At 31.9% G+C, this 17844-nt stretch overlaps 2 protein-coding genes across 16 annotated transcripts in view; one reads left to right on the top strand and one right to left on the bottom strand.

Moving 5' to 3' along the window:
• The window catches only part of DOCK7 (dedicator of cytokinesis 7), a 252706-nt gene that overhangs the window by 135076 nt on the left and 99786 nt on the right, over window positions 1–17844 (bottom strand). The gene's annotated exons all lie outside the window — the stretch shown is intronic.
• ANGPTL3 (angiopoietin like 3) lies at window positions 1274–10972 on the top strand. Of its 2 annotated transcripts, XM_036911278.2 has the most exons (7): window positions 1284–2071; window positions 2738–2848; window positions 4674–4788; window positions 6889–7002; window positions 7434–7529; window positions 9185–9451; window positions 9809–10972. In XM_036911278.2, exons 1-7 carry the CDS (start codon window positions 1577–1579, stop codon window positions 9988–9990), a joined length of 1380 nt encoding a protein of 459 aa, XP_036767173.2. In that variant the 5' UTR covers window positions 1284–1576; the 3' UTR covers window positions 9991–10972. The 2 variants fall into 2 exon arrangements, with proteins under 2 accessions (XP_036767174.2, XP_036767173.2); XM_036911279.2 differs by lacking the exon at window positions 7434–7529 and having other exon boundaries at window positions 1274–2071.

The raw sequence follows: 17844 nt of genomic DNA on the forward strand, positions 1-17844 counted from the left end.
GCAGATCATACTCTTAACCATTATGGTATATTACCTCTACTGTAACTATTATATCCATAAGCACTTAATCCTAAATCATCAAGAGCTTCTGTTTTATACCAGGAAAAGGCATTTTTAAGAACAGAAATTTTTGGAAATAGTTCATTCTGTGAAATTTTGCTTGACAATTTACAACTTAAAGTGAAATCCGTAATATTAAAATTTTCCCATTTGCAAAAAACTATTAAGTTAAATTTCTTTTAGAAAAGGCTGATTATACACACCACACACAGGTAAAAAGGTCATTTCATGTGGTATAATAACTAACATTTAAAATATTTCCTTTTTGCCAGACATGTTCTGAATACTTAACACATATATATTTTTTTAATTCCCATAACTCTATTAAGCATGTACTATAACTACCTCAACTTACAAATGAGGAGACTGAGATTTTGGGAAACTTGTCCAAGGCTGGACAGCTAGGGCTAGCTTTTGGACCCAGACCATAGTCTGATTCCTAAGCTCCCACAATTAACACTTTTAATATGCTAATTCATCAAGATAAGACATTTTAAAAGTTACTGTTTCCTTAAAAAGTTTAAATATGAACAATCAAGAAAGATAATAATTTATAATTTAACCAAAGCATTTAATTTTTCCTTTTAACTCCAAGAAGCATAGTGAAACATTAATTTTAAAAAATAGTATTAATTGGTTTTGCTAAATTTATATTATCAAAATTATTACCAAAAATTCACAGATTTCAGGAAAATTTATAATGGGCAATAGTTTCTGACATTGGAAGTATTTAATTCTGGGTTTGATCTTAGAAGACCAAATAATCTATTGGCCTTTCAGTGGGTAAATATAAAAGAGGCTACAATACAGAGACATTGAATGTAATGAAGAAAAGGGGTGAAATGCCTTTTAATGTATGGGATTTTGTGAAAATATACAAATATGGTTAAGATAGATCCTATGTAGCAAAAAAGACCTACTAACAAATAATTACAGTGATAAATAATAAGGAATACACAGTCATGTGTTAGCTTATATGTATGGGAATTCAGCATTGAGAGCCATTAACACCAGCCAAAAAAGTGGAGAGAAGCTATACAGCAAAGACGTTTTTGGGGGATGGGTCACTGTTTCCAAAAAACTAAAATACAATTTGGGAAATGTATACTTAATTCATTAATTTTTCCTCAACTCCAATGATGAATTTACCAGTCAAAAGTGTGGCATTTACTTTAAAATCTCTTTAAAAATAATGACAAATTAAAACAAGCTTTTAAAAACAGTTGTATCTCATAACACTGAATGTGAAGTTTATAATGTAGGAAAATTAAATACAGTAACAGTTTTAAATGACCTATTTAGTTTCCCATTTCTTTGATTTCATTTAGCATTGATCTAACTCAGTGTGGAAGGTTACATTCGTACAAGTTTACACAGCTTAATGATTAACAATGTTCATCTGCCAACCTTACTGTTTATATGGCAAATAGTGGTATATACTGAGTTTAGAAGACTAGGTCTGCTTGCAGGAGAAAACTAGTTCCAAATTGCTTGAAACTGAGTAATTAGAATAAAAATGTACATGATTAAGTTCCTTCTTTTTATTGTTCCTTTAGTTATTTCCTCAAGAACTGACCAAGAACTTTCATCATTTGATTCTAAATCTTCAGAGCCAAAATCAAGGTTTGCTATGTTAGATGATGTAAAAATTTTAGCCAATGGCCTCCTTCAGTTAGGACATGGTCTTAAAGACTTTGTCCATAAGACTAAGGGCCAAATTAATGACATATTTCAAAAACTCAACATATTTGATCAGTCATTTTATGACCTATCACTGCAAACCAATGAAATCAAAGAGGAAGAAAAGGAACTTAGAAGAACTACATCCAAACTGCAAGTCAAAAATGAAGAAGTGAAAAATATGTCACTTGAACTCAACTCAAAGCTTGAAAGCCTCCTAGAAGAAAAAGTTCTCCTTCAACAAAAAGTGAAATATTTGGAGAAGCAACTAACCAATTTAATTAAAAATCAATCTGAAATTCAGGAACACCCAGAAGTAACTTCACTTAAAGTAAGTAGAAATCAATGAGGTTTCATGATTGTTTTTACTGTGGATCTTTTAAAAAAATATTTTAAGGCATGCTATTTGAAATACTTTATTGCACTGATGAAATATATTTTTCTCAAGAAAAAAAGCCTCCAGGAAAAATTTTCCCATTATAATTTCAAGTTGTTTTTTCATGTTTCCCTAACATTATATATGAAAACAACAAAACTTTATTTTTAGATGAAAATTCAAATCAGTTAAGTAATAAAATATTGGAAACTAAATTGTTACAGTACTGCAAATTATTGGAGACAAGATAAAGTTAAAGGAATATAATTTGAAACCATTCTCCCATGTTTATAGTGGATAAAAGTAATATAGTAAATGGTAAAGATTTGTTTCTATTAAAATACTAGGGTTTTTTTTTTCACTTAACTGGAGTACTTTGAAGTTCAAGAAATCAGATTTTAGAGACGGTATATTTAAAAAGAACATAAAACAAAAGTATGTACTATTTGAAAGAAGCATACAAGGGAAAAATTATTGCCAATATTCATTTTCATAATCCACTATTGTTTTAAAAAATTGGATTGTGATAGTTTTATAGGAAATTAAAGTCTTATTTAACAAAAAAATAAAGAAAAATGAAAGAAGAAAGAAACTTCTAACCAACCTACAATCTATGTCCAGACTTTTGTAGAACAGCAAGATAATAGCATCAAAGACCTTCTCCACACTGTTGAAGAACAATACAGACAATTAAACCAACAGCATAGTCAAATTAAAGAAATAGAAAATCAGGTAAGTCAATATTTTAATGGCATGTCCAATCTTTTATATAAAATTTAGGTTTATGAAAACACTGGACCCTGAAGCTACTTAAAATAATTATAGCTGGGTAGTGAGTAAAAGGATCACATCAATGTGACTGTTAAGACTGCATGCTCTGACGCTACTTAATTACCTGAGTTTGAGTCTTGACTCTGAAACTTGTGTGTGACCTTTGAGTAAATTACTTAACCCCTTTGTCTGTAGTTTCCTCACTAATTCTATGAAAATATTAACAGAACCTAACTTTTAGGGTTGTTGTGAGAAAAAAAAAATTAATCCATGCAAAGTATATCCTTAATTTAGCAGCCAAAGTTGATCCTTTTAAAACTTAAATTAGATCACCTCTTGGTTCAAAACCCCACAATGGTTTCCTGCTCGCTCACAGTGGCCTGTAACCCCAGATGACTCTTTATTATTTCACTGACTTCCCCTCCTCTCCTCTAGTCATACCGGCCTCTTCACTGCCACTCAAACACATCACACATGCTGCCATCTCAGGGCCTTTGCTCTTGTTTCCTCTGTCTGGAACGCTCTGCTATCTGCATGGCTGCTCTCATTTCCTTTAGGTCTTTGTCAAATGTAAAATTCAAAGTGAAGCCTTCCCATGTCACTTTATCAAAAATGACAGTCCCCTACACCCATCCTTGAAACCTGCTACCTCCTTCATTACTCTTTTTTTTCCCTTAACATTTACCTCTATTTAATATGTGTTGTATGTCCCTGTACTAGAATGTAAGCTCTATGAATACAAACATATTAATCTGTTTCAGTATTTTTATGACTCAATTTTAGTAGGTTATTTTTGCTCATTGTCCAAAAAGGTTATTTTTTGTTAACTAGTTTTGATTTCCATAACTTCCTTATTATATGCTATTTTTCTAAGTTCTTCTTCCCTTTTATTGTGAGTAAATGAACCTGATCACAAAAGCAAAATGTCATTATAAAATGATATATATCCTGTCCTATCTAATAAGAAAATGTATGAGGAATTCAAAATAATGAGTATCTGAGTTGGAAGATGCCTTAGATCATCTGATCCAAATTCCTCAAATTTAAATTAAGAAACCAAATCATGAAAAAGTTAAGTGACATTGAAATCAGTTATAGTAGAAAAGAGTAATATCCAGTAAGAGAACTTTTACAACAGATCCTTATGAATTATGTCCTAGGAAATGTCATTTATGTTGACATTAAAAAACAATGCAAGACATTACATGTTCTGCTTTTCTCGGCCCATCAGTAAGAAAAGCTATCAGTCAATAAATTGCAAACACAGCACACTTTAAGTATTAAGCTGTTATCCATAAACAATGAAATACTGACTATACTGAAATTAAGCAAATAAACCTCTATACAGATAAGTTTACATACCAAAAACTATAAAGAAAGCACCCTTATTCAAACTGTGTGTTATGACTTCATGGCAGGTCTGCAAATGAACAAGGTCTACAACTGAGAATTATTAATTTAAAATCTATTCATATAAATAAATAACATATTAAAATATTCTAAGTAAAGTCTCTGCCTTTGGTCTTCCTGTTTTTTTGACCAATTTCTTGTTTTTGTCTTGCTCTCTTTTTTCCTCTATTTTTTTGAACTCATTAAATAATGTGCCTGATTAAAAACTGTGAAAACAAGTAATCTGTATTGTTTAATCCCTCTTAACATCAAAAGCAGTAACATATTTATAAACCAAAAGATGTATGTAAGTTGTACTTTTAATATCCTTACTCAAGAGTCCCCTAACTAAATACTCAATACCATTTTTTAAAGTAGACTTATATTCTTTTATCAGTTAAGAAGAACTGGGATTCAAGAATCCACTGAAAATTCTCTTCCTTCTAAACCAAGAGCACCAAGAACTACTCCCACTCTTCACTTGAATGCAACAAAAAATGTAGAACATGATGGTAAGACAACTTGGTGGATTTCCATCTTGAAGCTATTATCATCAAATCCTATCTTCAACATTTCTATTAAAAATTGCTATTTCTCTACTCAATCTTCCCATGTTTTCTTTCACCTGCTACTTCTATAGCTTTTCTTCTTCCTTCCTAATTACAACCCTTAAATAGAATTCGTGCCTCATATCAAATTTACCGAGTATCATAATTCTTCCAAGTGGTAAAGATACGTCAAGACAAATGCTGGGCATAGAAGCCACAGGGCATAAATATGCAAAGATGTAAAAAGCTAACCTTTTCAAACAATAAGGCTTCTCTCTCACTTACCAACTTCACATTTCCCTGTATGGCCCCGGAAGATGACTGGTTAGCCAGAGACGGGTAAGATTCCTCAAGGGAGGAACAACCTAAGACAGGCACAGTCGCAGGGGGGCCATCAGGTGAGAAATTGGGGATCAACAGAGGTGAGGCTTAGAACCTCACCCCCCCTGTTCTTCTGCATACGTGGATGTTTTATTGCCCTTGTCTAGCTTGGATTAACACATAGTCTACAGGCACACACCTGATCATCTACATTTGCTCTCTTACAACACTAAACTATGTTTTCTACCTTTATCTTGTATCTACCTACCACTTCAGCATTTTATTAAAAATAATAATAATAAAGAGAGAAATGTGGTATCCACATATAAATCAAGTATAAAAATCAAATGAGTATTCATATTTGAACTGACTGTTTATAGTTCATAATGCATGAGCAAAACCAAAAGTTTCTGTGATGACTGCCCTTGTACTGCTCACCATGTAACTTATTCAATATGTAAGAATTTGTTCTCCATGTAAGAACTTGTTCATTATGCTTCAGAAGATTGGAGACTGACGAAAATTAGGCTTGGGGTGGATTAATGATTGTGCATTGAGCATTGACTCCCCTATACAGAATTTTATTGTTGTTAACAACCATTTGATCAATAAATATGAGAGATGCCCTCACAAAAAAAAAAAAAAAAAGTACACACTTCCAATTGTAAAATAAATAAGTAACCGGGATGTAATGTATAGCATAAGGAATATAGTCAAAATATTGTAACAACTTGGTATGGTGATAGCTGGTACCTAGAATTATCATGTTTATAAATGTTGAATCACTGTGTTGCACACCTGAAACTAATGTAATACTGTGTGTCAACTACCCTTCAATAAAAAATAATTATCTAAAAAAAAAAATTGCTATTTCTCAGGGTCTGTTCCACACTAAAAGAGAGTAAAGAGACAAATCTGCAAAACACAGTATGTCAACCTAAATTGGTCCTAGTGGGTTTTTGAAACCCTACAAAACCTATTCTTAAGACATTCAGGGAAATATGAATATAGACCTGATACTAGATATGGAATTATTACTCATTTTGTTAGATGTAATAATGGTATTACAGTTAGGTAACAGAATAATCTCATGTTTTAAGAAATGCACGCTGAAATACCTAAGGGGTCATGATGTTTGCAAATTACTTTCAAATTGCACAGAAAAACACGTTTGTGGATATATTTGTTTATAAAGCAACTATGGCAAAATTTTAAGTTGTTGAAATAGATGGAAAGATTATGGTATTTTCTTCAATGCTTCTATTTTCCTGTTTGAAAATTTTCATAAGAAAAACAAAAAGATGGTGAAACAAAGTCACCATTCCCAACCAAATTTCAAAGTGATACACTTTCAAATACATTCAGTTTTTATTTACTTAATGCAGAAAAAAAGGTCTCTATCTACTGACTACCTGCTATGCACCAAGCATTATATTATTGTCTCATCTGTGATTTTTTTATACTTCCTATATCTAGTAAAAAAAAAAAAGTGTTTAAAATTTTCATTTTTTTACTTTTCTTAAAAAAAATCAGTTTGATATTCTTTGTTTAATATGCCACGGAATAAAAATGCTTTAGCATTTACTGAAATGTTACTTCACTTACTGAAATGTAGTAATGTATTACTGAAAAAGGCTGATAGCTACATTTATCACTATTCCACCAAAGTCAAGGAAAATTTCAAGCTCTAAAGATACCATTTTTATCACTGTATCATATGTAATAACATTTTGTTGATTCTAGATATTACTGCTGATTGTACTACCATTTATAACAGAGGAGAACATACAAGTGGCATCTATTCCATTAGACCCAACAACTCTCAAGTTTTTAATGTCTACTGTGATTTTAAATCAGGTAAAACTAGACTAAGGAGAAAAAGGATAGTATTTAGTTCAGGTTACTAACTACCTATTACTAAGACAAATCCTGTTATCTTTGTCCTGAATATATATAAAATGAGAGATATGTATATCATGAGTAGTTACATAGACCAGAACTTATATTTGTCTTGTTTGTTTACTCATGTTATTTATTTATTTAGTATTCCCCTTCTTTTTCCCTTAAAATAACTGAGATGGCTATTGTCAATAAGTTTGTTAAGATAAACTCATTAGCTGCTCTTTACTTAACTTCTTGGGACCATGATAAATAATAAAATGTTATTACCATAACAACACTAAAAAATACCTTACACAGTCACCAATTAAACCAAACCAAAAGTATTTTGTTACACCTGTCAGCATCAAACTGTAATAAAAACATATGATTTCATTCATTATATTCAGGTAATTCATGGACATTAATTCAATACCGAATAGATGGATCACAAAACTTCAATGAAACTTGGGAAAACTACAAATATGGTTTTGGGAGGCTTGACGGTAAGGTGACTTCATCCATTCATTCATTTACTTAATTTAAAAATTTTTATTGAGAACCTATTATGGACTGGGCATGAGAAATGCAACAATGAATGAGAAACATTCCCAGCCTTCAGAGAACTTACCATCAAATACCTTATTTGTAGTAATTACACTTATTAAAAGTATATTTATTTGAATTTTATTTATCATTCCATGTCTGTTCTTAAGTATACTTATTACATCTTAATTCAATGGCTTCTAATTAGCATGATTGTGATTATTAAAGATAATTATGGTTAAGTGTTCATTGCTTTGGTTAGGTGGTAAAAGCTATTAAGGGGCTATGAAGAACCATCCCTATCATGGTCACTCTACTTTCATATTAATACTTTAAATATCAATTACCTGGAGGTTGGAAGGAACAAGAAAGCTGTCAGATATACAGAATAAAATGTTCAGATTTCAATTATTTAAATACTATAAAATGTATACTATAAAATGTGTAGTTTAAAATAAGTTAATGCAAATTAATTTCGATCACAAATAAAAATCCGTTTAAAATCCAAAAAGTGTATTATAAAAATCTATGAATGGAGTGTAATGGGGTATGTGGTGGGGACTTGACAATAGGGTAACCACAATGTTGCTCATGTGATTGTGTATTAAGAATACCAAAGTAAAAAAATAAAAAATAAAAAAAATCTTATGAATGTACTCATTTATAAAGTAGAAAACATCCATTATTGTATCATATTTTTAAGTAGTACTATTTGACCATTTAAAAATTTTATATTCAAACTAAGTTAAATCCCTAACTAAAAAGTATATTCAATATGAAGTGTAGCTACAAATCTTCTTCTAAGACTGAGCATAACCCAAAAATAAAAGGTTGATGGTGAAATCAAGAGTACTTAGTTATTTCTGTAAGAAAGTAAGCCATGTATACTTCCAATCTTTAAAATGAAGTCTCTACTAACTCAACAACAAGGAAATTTGCCTTTATTCCCAAAATACTTTTAATAAGTGGACTGTGATAATTAGAGACATCTATTTGTATTTAATTCCTAATAAAAATAATTTCTGAAATTATAGAGAAAAGTTACTAGTTATGCTTTTGCATTTAAAATGTTTTTAGAAACGGATTCTCTTCTTTTTCTACAAAGAAAAAATACATATCAAGCAAACATCAAAGGCCAAGGCTATACATGAGGAAAATGACATTATTATATAATGATAGTGGATATAATACTCAAAATAATTAACAAATCTCTTGATAGTGTATGGGTATTACTAAATAGCTGAAAGTAAAGCCAGTACATATAAAGACCTGGAAGTGAGGTATTTTACCAATGACTAGACCTAAAAATATCTATAATAGCCTAGTAAGTTTTACCTGTGAAATAATACATCTTGTAATATCCATTTTAGAAAGGATAATCAGACTTTAAGCAGACTTATTAAATATTTTAAACATTTTTTGTACAGATAACTATCTTCAATAAAATTGTTTTAAAAAGTAGTATTTTTAAGAGACTCTAAAATAGCCAAAGGATTGGAGACTGAAACAACTCATTTAGCTACACCAATAAAAAAACTCCCCCCAAAAACCCCAAAACTGTAGACACCTAATCTGCAGTTAACAATGCACACATTTTTACAATTTTTTTTTTCAGGAGAATTTTGGATGGGTCTAGAGAAGATATACTCCATAGTAAAGCAATCTAATTACATTTTACGAGTTGAACTAGAAGACTGGAAAGACAACAAGCATTATATTGAGTATTCTTTTCACTTGGGAAATCATGAAACCAACTATATGCTAAACCTAGCTGAGATTATTGGCAATGGCCCCAGTGTATTCCCGGACCACAAAGATTTGGTGTTTTCTACTTGGGATCACAAAGCAAAAGGACATGTCAACTGTCCAGAAAGTTATTCAGGTATCCTTTTCCTAACATCAATACTTTGTTTTCATACCTTCAAAATACCTTCCCAAGGTATTAGCCAATATCTACAATGTCAACTCTTTAAATTCTGAATCCCAAATAAACATTTTTCTATAGGCAAAAATCATTTAATGTAAGTGTTAATTTGATTCTAGTTCAACTAAGTATTTTACCTCTAACCTTTACTGGATATTTTATTTTTGGTGTTCTGTGTGAGACTTACACAAATTATTTAAAATTTAAAATGGAGATACATGCACACAACAGTGTCAGAGTTATAAGAAATGAAGATAAACTCTTGGGGAAATATAGTAACAGTTGTATCCATTAAACTGCATATCTATTTTCTAGGTGGTTGGTGGTGGCATAATGTATGTGGGGAAAACAACCTAAATGGTAAATATAACAAGGCAAGAGCAAAAACAAAGCCAGAGAGAAGAGGAATATGTTGGAAGTCTCAAAATGGAAAGTTACACTTCATCAAATCAACCAAAATGTTGATCCGTCCAACAGATTCACAAAGCTTTGTATGAACTGAGGCATATTACAAAGACAATAAACATTAAACATCCCAACCTGAGTTTTAATAATATGGTATGAAATCCCTAATAAAAGGCTTTAGAAATAGATTCTTTCTTTTAAAGCCACTATCAACTTAAACATATCATCATATCACCTCAAAGAACACAATTTATCTTTCTCAAAACTCTTAAGATCTCATTTATTCACATATTTTGTGATGTGGGGGAATCAATTTTAAATGGTTACAATATAAATTTTAACCAATGGGTGAATTTTTAGATAACTTGCTTAAATAAAAAACTTATAAAGAAACTTCTACTGTAAACTTTATCATGGGGGCAATTTCACAACGTCTCTAGTTTATAAAACTAGTTTTCTGCTAAAATTCTAAACTTAAATAAATATAAAGGTCTGATAACTGTACCATTCTTATATGATATAATATCAATTTCAAAAGTAAAATTCAGTCAGTTCAGAGTACATGCAAAAACAATATGAATTTTAAAACTGATGCTTTGTTTCGCTACAAAATAATTTGGAGTAAATATTTGGAATGCTTTACTTATGAAACTAAATGAAGCAGGATGAAATATTGTACTGAAATAGTTCACTGTCTTAAATGCAGTAGATCATGATTACTAAGTCATATTGACTTTAATATCAGGTATTACTGTATTTTAACAAATTTGTTAACTTATCTATACTGTAGACATCTTATGTATTTTAACACTTAATACTGTGAAAAGAATTTTAAAGGGATATTGTCAGAATACAATGAGAATGCATGTATTTGTGACATCAAGTTAAAGTATAATAATTTATTCCCCCTGGACATGGTGTTAGTCTAATATTTATGTGTAGGTTTTCAAAAAGAATTAGAAAATCACAAATGATCGAATGTTTAAATAGCCTGACAGACGTGTATATATGTTTCTAAACTCAATAAAGACTCAGTTCCCTAAATTAAAATTCTTGTTTTTTATGCCTAATAGAAGTGTGACTACATTATTTCTAGTAATTTATATAATAATTTGAATTTTAAATCCTTAAGGATCAGTAAATGCAAATCTTTTCATAATATCACTTGTCAGTATTTAAAATAATTTTTAAAAGAAACTACCAAAAAGATAATAAAATTTTAATTTAATCCAGTTTTTTAAAAAAATATATAACAACTTTATTTAACATCATGGTTTGTTCTCTGGCCTCAGTTATAAACCCAGAAAAACTATAACATTCTCAAAAAGATGAGTTCTCCATGGGTTTCACGCTATTGACACTGAAGAATACTTAGTAAACCAAATCATAGTTGAAAAGCCTTCCTCCTTTAGTCATCTTTGTAGAAATTATATATATATATATTAATCCACAATTACATGAGGAACATTATGTTTACTAGACTCCCCACTTCACCAAGTCCCGCCCACATACCCCATTAGTCACTGTCCATCAGCATAGTGAAATGCTGTAAAATCAATACTTGTCTTCTGTGTTGCACAGCCCTTCCATGTCCCCCCCCCCACATTATACATCATTATACATGCTAATCGTAAGGCCCCCTTGCTTCTCCCCCACCCTTCTCCCTCCCTTCCAACCCATCCTCCCCAGTCCCTTTCCCTTTGGTAACTTTTAGTCCTTTCTTGGGTTCTGTGATTCTGCTGCTGTTCCGTTCCTTCAGTTTTTCCTTTATTCTTATACTCTACAGATGAGTGAAATCATTTGGTACTTGTCTTTCTCCACCTGGTTTATATCACTGAGCATAATACCCTCTAGCTCCATCCACCTTGTTGCAAATGGTAGGATTTGTTTTCTTCTTACGGCTGAATAATATTCCACTGTGTATATGTACCACATCTTCTTTATCCATTCATCTACTGATGGACACTCAGGTTGCTTCCATTTCTTGGCTATTGTAAATAGTGCTGTGATAAACATAGTGGTGCATCTGTGTTTTTCAAATTGGGCTGCTGCATTCTTAGAGTAAATTCCTAGAAGTGGGATTCCTGGGTCAAATGGTATTTCTATTTTGAGCTTTTTGAGGAACCTCCATACTGCTTTCCACAATGGTTGAACTAATTTACATTCCCACCAGCAGTGTAGGAGGGTTCCCCTTTCTCCACAATCTCACCAACATTTGTTGTTGTTTGTCTTTTGGATGGTGGCGATCCTTAGTGGTGTGAGGTGATATCTCATTGTGGTTTTAATTTGCATTTCTCTGATGACAAGCCATGTGGAGCATCTTTTCATTTGTCTGTTGGCCATCTGAATTTCTTCTTTGGAGAAGTGTCTGTTCAGATCCTCTGCCCATTTTTTAATTGGATTGTTTGCTTTTTGTTTGTTGAGGTACATGAGCTCTTTATATATTTTGGATGTCAACCCTTTATTGGATCTGTCATTTATGAATATATTCTCCCATACTGTAGGATGCCTTTTTGTTCTATTGATGGTGTCCTTTGCTGTACAGAAGCTGTTCAGCTTGATATAGTCCCATGATTTAATCCAGTTTTTAAAGGATATAGTGCCCAAGTTATATAGTGACTCATCTTAGCCAAGTCAGCATTATGTATTTTTAATTACCCAATATACATGTCATATGCATTTCTTTATGACATCTGTAAATATGATCTATGTGGATCCTACATAAAAATTTTATCCAAGAGTACAAAAGCAAAAATAAATTTTAGTTTTCAGAACCACAGCTAAGAAGTCAAAACTGACTTTTTAGAACCAAAATGCCAAAATGGTTTGTTTTCAAAAAAATAATTGGAAGATTTAAAATGGAAAATTATTCATTATTAAATATGCCAATTGCTTTCTCTATTTCTTCTCTAATTTTTTTAAAAATCTCACACAGTATGTTTCATTTTGTTCCTCTTAGGAGTACTAAATTATTTTTATCTGGTTATTAAAGCTCAGATCGAGAGCTAATTCTGGTAAAAAGGATTATTTTTCTTTGTGGTTCACAAAACTTGTGTCCTTCTGTCCTCACTACTTTGCTAAAGTACTCTTATTTCACCACTCACAATTGTAGGATCTTAGTTCACAGTCCCTTTTATCACTCTACTTACTAAAAACAATATTCTTTTTTCAACTTGACATTCATTTTGCTTCCACAATACTATTACACTCTCCAAGGGTTCTCCCTAACCTGAATCCCTCTTTATAGCCCTATGCCCTCCTAGTATTTAGCATTATGAGCCAGTGCACAAACTTCAATTATCTCTTTTACTAAGACAACTCTAACTTTTCATTTACCTTGTTCAAATTTGTCTATTAAAAGAAAATAACAGCTGAGGATAGTGAAAACAAATCCTTACAATTTCTGGAGGTACAAAATGAAATGGCTTGATATAAGCACAAATTTTTTCTAGAATCTTATTAGGAATCTAGAATCTTTTCTTAAAATTACACTTACATTGTTTCCTATTTTGTAAATCTATCTTCATATAAAAATAGTTCTTTCTTCCCCAAATCTTCTAAAAAGTGATATTCCTGGAAGATGCATCATATTTATCCTGTGGATTTGCATATTACCCCATATGGCTGTGCCCTCATGAGAATACATACCACAATTAGAAGAGTACAACCTTAGAGAAAAAAATCCAAATTTCTTCCAGGAATTCAAAGGTTTTAATAATCTGACCCCAAATCACATCTTTAGCCATTTTTTGCCCGATGCAAGCCCTTAGCTCTTATATTTTCCTATTGCCATTACATTTGTCCAGAATGCTCCCCCAAACCTTTCTGCTTGGGTAGGTCCTATTTACACCTAAAGATAAAGATAATCTCACTTCCTCCACAAATATTCTAGTAAATGGAGGCTCTTTCCTCTAAACCTTGGTGGCACTACTGTCTGTACCCCTCAACTGGTGCTTAGTAAATGAAGAAAAGACAGAAAAGTAAATCTGGCAAATAATAAAAGTTCTGAAAAATAGTAATAAAAACTTAAAGAGCATCAAAGACAGCCAATATATTTGACTTTAGTGAATTAGTGCAAAATTTCTATACCAAGAGCTTACTCTGAACCAGTGTGAATTTTACTGACAGCAAGTATGCATTTCTCATTTCAGGGTTACCTATTATAGTATAATCTATTTATACACTTTCTGTCATCCTAGAATCAGCAGGTTTTCATGCTTGTATCTTTTCTTCCTAATAATAGCATAACTTCTGAAAATCAATGAGCTCATTGATGAATCAAAAATATATTCATTAACTAATCTTTATTGAGTACCTACTATTTGCTACTATTAATATTGTTACATATCCCAACTTTTCTTATAGAATAACCAAATTTCCTTTCGGTTTTTTTTCCATCAGTACAGCCACAAGCATTACATTTATGTATTTACTAAGTGATCATCCAGCAAAGCAGTTGAAAAAAAAAATTGAAAAGAAAGTCACCAAACAGTTGGCCCTTTTATCAAAGTCCAAAGTGTTCTCATGCCAAATCAACTAGGGCAAAATTACTCAATTGGTGTGAAATGTGCAGTTCAAGGTCGTGAAAGTAGGATTAACAATCTACCATAGTAAGCTTTTATAAAATGAGGTTTCAATGACATTTTAGAAAATATAAAATCAAGGATTCCACCTCAAACACAAAAACTGTTTTATTAAATTCATATGTTTAACCTTAGAAACAATCATACATCAACAAAATAATTACCTATATTTGAAAGAGCAATAACCTACAACCTTAAAGATGTATGGCTCTGTTTATCTTCAAATAAGTAACTAAGCCTCAGTTTCTACACCCCATATGTGGGAATAATAATACCTTGTTAAATCTACTTCATGTGGTTGTAGTAACCATCAAGTAAGATAGTGTATGTGAATGGTTATTTTATAAACTATAAGGTTTTAGGCAAATGTATATAAAGTTGACCCTTCAAAAATAATGGGGCTCCTGTCACTCAGGGCTGCAAAACTAGGCTGGACCTGTATTCTGCAAGGCAGACTTGCTGTTCCCCTGGGGAAGTGGGGCAGGAGTGAACTCCTGGTATCCGCCACCTAGGCATGCCGCTCCTGCCTCTTCTTCCCCATTTTGATCACTGGGTGGGTTCTTGGCCTTGTCCTGGAAAGTTCTGCCATATTTGCAGAGACTGCTCCTGTATTTGGATGAAAGGCCAGGATGGTGAGCAGCACCATGTAGTAGGAACAAGCACAGATTCTGGCATTCGATAACTTGGATTCAGACCATACTCCTTTCCTGGTTAGCTGTGTGTCTTTGGACAAGTTGCTTAACCTGTCTGAGCAACAGTAAAATCCATCATCTGTAAAACAGAGATTATATTAGGATTGCTGTTCCCAGTAAGTGGGATGAACCCTGCTAGGCACAATGCCTGGCACGGAGTAAGAATATTTTTATATTATATCACTATTTGTTTTTTCAACAAGTATTTAATTAATGGTTGGGCACCCACTGTAGGCTGGGCATTATTCTAAACTTGGGGAAATAATAGTGAACAAAATGGACAAAAATGTTGGCTTTTTGGTTTTGGTGTTGGGAGATGTTCAGACAATAAATAAGTGAATAAGTAAAAAAAAAAAAAATGGGGCTAGGGGTGCCAACCCTCACATGGTCCAAAATCTGCATATAATTTTTTACTCCCTCAAAACTTAGCTATTAATAATATACTGCTGACTGGGAGCCTTAGCAATAATAAACAATCAATTAACACATACTTTGTATGTTCTATGTATTATATACTGTATTTTCAAAATAAAGTATGCTAGAGAAAAGAAAACGTGTTTTCAAATTGTTTCAAATCTCCAAAATTTTTCCAACCTATGTATTGAAAAGAATCCACATATAAATGGACCCACACAGTTCAAACCTGTGTTGTTCAAGGATCAACTAACTGCACTTGTAAAAACTAGATCTTGGCTATCTTCCCATCTCTTTAAGCAAGTAATCTGTACAGATGCTCCCAGAAATACTCTAATTCTCAGGATCAGAAAACAAAACTGCCTCTCCTCACTGCTATTGTTCCTAGAACTTTCCCCCTTCCCTTGAGTCTGATATAATACTCCATCACATTTAAATACAAGCCCTTAAGTAAAAACTCCCAGGTAGCTACGTTAAAATGATAGGAAACAGAGCTCTCAAGAATTTTTGTAGTTAAAATAAACTAGAGCCAATTAAATAGAATAAAAGCCAGAGTGGTAATCTAGGGCAAAACCGAAACAGCAGAGTATGTTGTGGCAACAGCTTGAGACATCCATGAAAACTAAAAATAAACATAAAGACCAATACTTTCTAAGGCAGGGAACCATAAACAAAACAGAAAAAAAATACTTCTTATTTTCACTGAAATTTGCACTTCCTTAAATTTTGAATGTAGGACACTAACCATGCATTAGCAATACAGGAGATTTTGTCATGAATAGAAGTCATACATATTTTTATATCACAACTATTGTAGATATGTCAAGATATTATTCATTAGAAAATATGGTAGTTTTAAAACTGCAGCTAGATTTTGTTATTTAATTCATTAATAAAGAAACGCATAACACCATCTTTAATAATTTTGATAACTGTAACTCAATGTAACATTTCTTTTGTTAGCCTGTGTATTTTACTTTATGTACTTAAAAACATTATTCCAAAAAAGAGAATCCTATAGGATTCCTAAGACTATCAAAGGGTACCATGGCACAAAAAACACTAAGAACTCCCAACTACAAAGGGAGACGTATCATCATGTAATGACCTAGTTTAAGAAACATGAATTACATGGCCCTTGTGTCATTATTTAAATAGCATACATTTAGTTTGACCATGGGGCTCCTAGAAACAACATTTGGGGGAAAAATTCAATCAGTATACAATAAGCTTACTAAAACCACTCAAGAGAAAACTGATACAGGGTAAAATTGTAAAGTGAACATAAAGCATTACAAATGTTATTATGGATAATTTTCTAAAGGTCCTTAAGAATCTGTTAGAAATACATACTGAAGAACTAACAGGAGAAATGATATGATGGACAAAATAAAAACCCAGGACAGGTAATAGTTGAAACAAGAATGACAATGGAGATTAATTGTACTGTTCTATTTACTTTTGTGTACATTTATAATTCTGCATTACAAGAAGTTCATAAATATATTCGGATTAATTCAGAAATAACAGAGTTAGTAAGGTTTATTACGAGATGTATGGGCAAATTTCTAACTGCCAACCAAGGTCCAGATCAAAATGAACTGCATCTTTTCATTTTGTTTCTGACACTGATTGTTACCAGGTCTGAACCACTGCATTCATTCTTATATTTTGTAACACCACATTTGCTAGATTTTAGTTTTTCTAAAAACTGGAAGAAAAACAAAGATAGGGAAGTTCAATAGATTATCATAACTAAGGCTACTGTTGAGAAAGAGGCTAACTCTAACATTCCTGCCAAGAATAGCAGGGGCTCTGCAACATATCTCCTTAAAACTGAATGTCAATAAAACACACAAGCATTTGCTGAATTAGATGTACCTTGATCTTTCAGATGATTTCAGACATTCAATAAAAGTTTTTTTCCGACTAGTAAGAAAGGGCTCTTTATTGGTTATCTTATCAAAAAATTGCACTACTATTTTTTTCTACGATACTGTGATAGCATAAGTATATCCTTGATAAACCAAGTATTTAATGTAAATAATCTTCACTTGTTTGCACAATAAGAAATAATGTCATTCATTTCCTAATGGCTAGAAATACCATGTATCTGTGTATCCTCATTTATCCCTACACAGGTTTTGGGTTAACACTATATAAGAATAAGTGAACAACCATGTGCTGGGGAAAAAAAATTTATTTGAATTGAAAATTTCTAAATTTAGGCATAATTCAAAAACAGATTTTAAAAAAT

The sequence above is a fragment of the Manis pentadactyla genome, chromosome 4 (assembly GCF_030020395.1).
Source record: "Manis pentadactyla isolate mManPen7 chromosome 4, mManPen7.hap1, whole genome shotgun sequence".
In the NCBI taxonomy this organism is placed as follows: Eukaryota; Metazoa; Chordata; class Mammalia; order Pholidota; family Manidae; genus Manis; species Manis pentadactyla.

Bases quoted from the DNA above. Each gene is read 5' to 3' on its own strand.
- ANGPTL3 (XM_036911278.2), top strand. From the start codon at position 1,577: ATGTACATGATTAAGTTCCTTCTTTTTATTGTTCCTTTAGTTATTTCC. The intron at 2,849-4,673 runs GTAAGTCAATAT...TTCTTTTATCAG, and splicing joins TTAAAGAAATAGAAAATCAG to TTAAGAAGAACTGGGATTCA. The intron at 9,452-9,808 runs GTATCCTTTTCC...TCTATTTTCTAG, and splicing joins CTGTCCAGAAAGTTATTCAG to GTGGTTGGTGGTGGCATAAT.